Source organism: Cynoglossus semilaevis, chromosome 7 (assembly GCF_000523025.1).
Source record: "Cynoglossus semilaevis isolate Cse_v1.0 chromosome 7, Cse_v1.0, whole genome shotgun sequence".
NCBI lineage: Eukaryota > Metazoa > Chordata > Actinopteri > Pleuronectiformes > Cynoglossidae > Cynoglossus > Cynoglossus semilaevis.
Genome location: NC_024313.1, coordinates 6,417,450 through 6,421,827, shown reverse-complemented (window position 1 = coordinate 6,421,827; position 4,378 = coordinate 6,417,450). Strand labels below are relative to the sequence as shown.

General features: G+C 44.8%; 1 protein-coding gene across 7 annotated transcripts in view; it reads right to left on the bottom strand.

Moving 5' to 3' along the window:
• Positions 1-4,378, bottom strand: part of LOC103380950 (pleckstrin homology domain-containing family G member 1) — a 64,054-nt gene that overhangs the window by 26,316 nt on the left and 33,360 nt on the right. Inside the window, exon 1 of one of the 7 annotated variants that reach the window (XM_017033748.2) lies at positions 3,616-4,334. The exons of the other annotated variants lie outside the window; for them this stretch is intronic. Coding sequence (XP_016889237.1) covers positions 3,616-3,625 — 10 coding nt within the window. The 5' untranslated portion in view covers positions 3,626-4,334. Of the gene's footprint in view, positions 1-3,615; positions 4,335-4,378 lie in introns of those variants that run through there. 7 annotated transcript variants of the gene reach the window in all.

Here is a 4,378-nt window from a genome sequence, read left to right as displayed (position 1 = left end):
TTCAAAAAATTGTTTTTGCAACACTGCCTTTTTGAAGAATTCCAGTAAAACTGCTCTTCTTGTTGTTCTATATTTTATATTATACTTTTGACTCGATATGTCCCTCTGCCCACGCAATAGCTCCACGCCCCTAACAGGGACCCATGCCCCGATTTCAGAACCACTGGTTTAAAGGAACATGCCTGTGTTTTGAGGTTTGCCGGTTTGAATCCGAGCGACAGTAGGTCTGCAGTGCATTCAGTGAGCACCAAGACTCCCCTATTTTGGTCATTTTAAGATAAAAGAGGAGTAAAACTTTGAATCTAAATAATAACAGACTTATATCGTAACTTATAATCCAAAGGGCAGTCCTCTCCGTACGCCTGTGTCCACACGAGGACATTCATACGAGTTCAAACCACGCTTCTTCAGACATATACTTTATTGTGTAAACACACACACACACACACACCGAGGCAGTGTTTGTGTATTTGCCTTCAGACCACCAGGGCTCTTACAGTATTTGCATTCATGGAGCATGTGTTCATAGCTCATTTGCACTCAAATTACGCCGAGCCATCCAAAGGCAGGGCTGTAATTGTAGAGTTCTGTAGTATCACCACTTTTTGATTGTACATATTATACTTACAAAAGATTTAAATCTTTGATTTGGCCCTAACTGGTACTCAATCTGTCATGTTCACATCCAGGATGATTGCAACAGAGTCAGAGGCTGAGAACTATGAAAATGAAAGAACTGACCTGTGACTAACATCATAGCGTTTAGAGTCAAATAGCTGTAATATGGAAGAGGAAATGACCAATGTTGGAGGTAAAACACTGAGGTTTAAGCCCCAGACTGGTTTGAGGTAACCAGACGGGACTTGACCACACACTCGGCACGGCCTTCAGGTCCTTTAATCAACCTTGTTTGGCCATGTGTGTTCTTGTTTATCTTGTGTCAGACCCACCAGATGGTGACGGAATTCAGCGCCACACAGGTCCTTGTTGAAAAGTCCGTCTCGTTTCTCAGCGTCCACACAGAGACTCTAATTAGAAACAACAGAACATCCTCCATTCTTCCATTCTGTCCAAGAATGGAGCGAAAGTTGTCATTGTTGTCACAAAAGACAATGTGATGATGAAAAATGTTGAAATGTGCGACAGCACGACGGTGAGAAATGAGGAGGAGAGGATCCAGAAGAATGAAAGTAGGAAGAAAAGATGAGAAGAAGATCAGAGGTCAGACACCGCCCACTCCCATGATTCCTTTCCTTATTCCATCTCCCACTCTGGGCCTGTCACTCTCTGAATCCTATCTTTTGTTGGACTTTAACAACAAGCAGAGACAGTACTGGTAAAAGTCAACCATCTTCACTCAAGACCACAATCTCTGAATCTGTCCTTCAAGATGACAGACACAAATCTCAGAAGCTCCTTTGTTTCCCGGCATTGCGCATTAAAACCATCTGGAACACGATGACCGACGTCAGCGCTGTCACAGTCTCAGATCTTCCACCGTGTCCACTTGAGGTCACTCTCTGTTTCTGATAGAGACACAGGCCTAATCTCCACTGACACTAAGGACCTTAAAATGTCACTCAAGATTTCACAGTGAAGCAAAGACAGAGAGTGAGACGAGAGATGGAGAGGATGGAGTTAAACAAAAAAACAAGGGCGGAGATTCCACAGAGAAAAAGTTCAGTCTGTGATCGGCTGATGTTTGATTCAGCAAGACATCAGAGAAAACAAAGATGACGTTCAGAAGCCGACCTCTGGAGTCTGATGCATTCATTTGTTTTTTACAAATTTAATTAATTGTATGGATAAACTCTCTAAAAGTATTTCCTTTTTGTATTCAACTGATAAAAAATGTCAAAGGTCATTGGTCAGCTTTAGGCCACAGTTTAAATTGCTTTTCAAAAGTCAACTGTATATGTGATAACTAAGGTTTCTAGCAGCTCCACAAACATCAGCGACGTCTCCACACATGCAGCTGGACCAAAACAGACAGAAGTTTGAAAATGACGTGTGAGTTAAAGTCAGTTGTGGTTTTCACAGCCTGACAAAACAGGGTCTGAGAAACCGCGCTCAGCTGGGAGGCTAATTAACAACAAATGGTTTTTTTGCTGATGAACAAAAAAAAAAAAAAAAAAAATCCTATTAGAGATGTAAACACCAAGTGCAGCACGTTAACACATGTCCTGCTAAAAACACTGTTCTCTGGTCTCATTATACAGAAAAAAAAACCCCAACAGTTTGTTATTAACACTGTTGACATCTGTGAGAGCTCTGCTGCCTCGTTAGCTCTGCAAAAAAACAAGAGGAAATTCCACCCTTGAACTTACCCCTCCTCCCCCTATTTTTGGATTTGCCGCCACATACATTGCACCCACCCTTGGGACACCCGTGCAGCCCTCCTTCTGAGGGTGACACACTAGCCTAGTTCTCCGACCTGATTGTATTTCATCTCAAAGGAGACACTTGAAAACACGTAGCTCTTCGCCTCCACCTCTGGCCGCAGACTCGGACAGAGACAGATATCCAACCAAAACTGTTGATTACTCCACAATCCTTCACCCACTGCTTGTGGAGATGCTTTTTTTTTTCTCACACGTGAGAGCCAGGCATGGGGGGGGGACAGATGTCCTCCCAGAGGACGGGGAGGAGGAGGAGGACGGAGGGGGACCATTGTCTCCAGCACCTCTAAACCAAAGAGTTTGTTCTAAACAGTAATTACTCCCTCCTCCTCTTCTCTCCTCCACTCTTCTCTACGTCCACCCCCCCTCCCCCCAACTGCTGCTGCCCTCAAGGCTCTAATTTGGGTCACAGGCTGCAGAATGGCATTTCAACCCTCAGTCAAACCTACGCCCAGCATGAGGAAACAAGACACGTGCTGGCTCAGAGTTAAATCAAGTCCTACAGAACAACAGACGAGCAGAGCTGAAGGCAGATTTGGTTTAATCACATTTACAGATACATTTAAAACTTGATCTGGAAAAACGGAGGTGCTTGGTGCCATCTGCAGATTCTATGGTTTGATGGTATGATTTGATGTGTGATGTCCTCATCACCGCCATCATATATTATCTCTGTAACCAACAACAAAGCAGAATTTATGACCACAGTGTTTGTGAACTCCACTGCACTCCACACCTGCAACGCTTGCACAAAAACAAACATTCAACGCCTCAACAGCAGGAGTGAGAAAACAAGCAGAGGACACTGTTCATACACCAGGGCTGATGGGAGAGAAAAGGGAGAAAAACACTTCACACAAAGCTGTCAGCTGGGGGACAAAAATATCACACACACGACACAAAAGAGCCACAAAGAGCCAAACCATCAAAGACCAGTAGGTGGACACTGGTGTTTACAAGATGTTTTCCGACCAAATTACACTTGGGGATAAGGAGTGTTCGGTTCTGACACATGTTCTTTGTGAGAAGAAAAAAAAAATGCAAGGTTAAAAAAGTTACAGAATCAGCCAGAGATTAAATGACTTGGAGCCTGGAAGACTGACTACTGTGCAAAAAAAACCAAAAACTTTAAAACACTTTTGATCCTCCACGACTTTGGAGATTTGAAAGAAAAACATCCACAAAGTCTGAGGAGTGACTCCAGGATCATTCTTACCTGTGGGCATCGTGGCTTGTTTTCCTTTCCAACAGAATTTACCCCCAACAAGGCTGAGCCTTTAAAAGTACAGGTTTGTGTGGAGAGCGGATTTCCAGGGCATCTCACATATCCAGTAAATGATCCCAGCAGTATTCCCAGCAAATTCCAGCAGATTCCTTTAGACTCCACACATTCTCTGAGCCATTGTGGATCCTTTAGCCTGCAGTTCTGCTCCTACAAAGTCCACGCAGGACCATTCACTGTGTGAGGCTGAGTTGTTAAGTGAACAAACTCCAAACTCACACACACTCCTGTGGCTGGAGTTCTTTTCCTTTCTCTCCTCCTTTTCTCCCACCTCAGTCAGCCCAGGATCTCCTCCGTCTCAATGCTCCTCTCCCGCCCCGCGTCCGGAGGCAGCACATCAACCGTGCACCTTAGAGTGATTACTGAGTGTTTGCATGTGGGGATGTGTGTGTTGTGTGTCAGAGTGAATGGCCTCTGCTCTCTCCTGCTCCCTCCCTGCCGGGTATTCCCCTCCCCCTGACTCCTCCTCTTTCTCCTTAGCAGCAAATTACAAGAAGCTGGGAGTTCCTCGGCGAGCTGCCTGGGCTCCTTCTTTCTTAGCTGATCCTTAGCTCCTGTTATTCTGAGATCTAACTTGTTTTTATGTGTCAGCAGTTGGGTGTTTCTGTGTATGTATGTGTGTGTGTGTGTGTGTGTGTGTTGCACAGATCACACACCCAGACTCTAGAACCAACACAGAGCGACGGGGTGCGGGGCT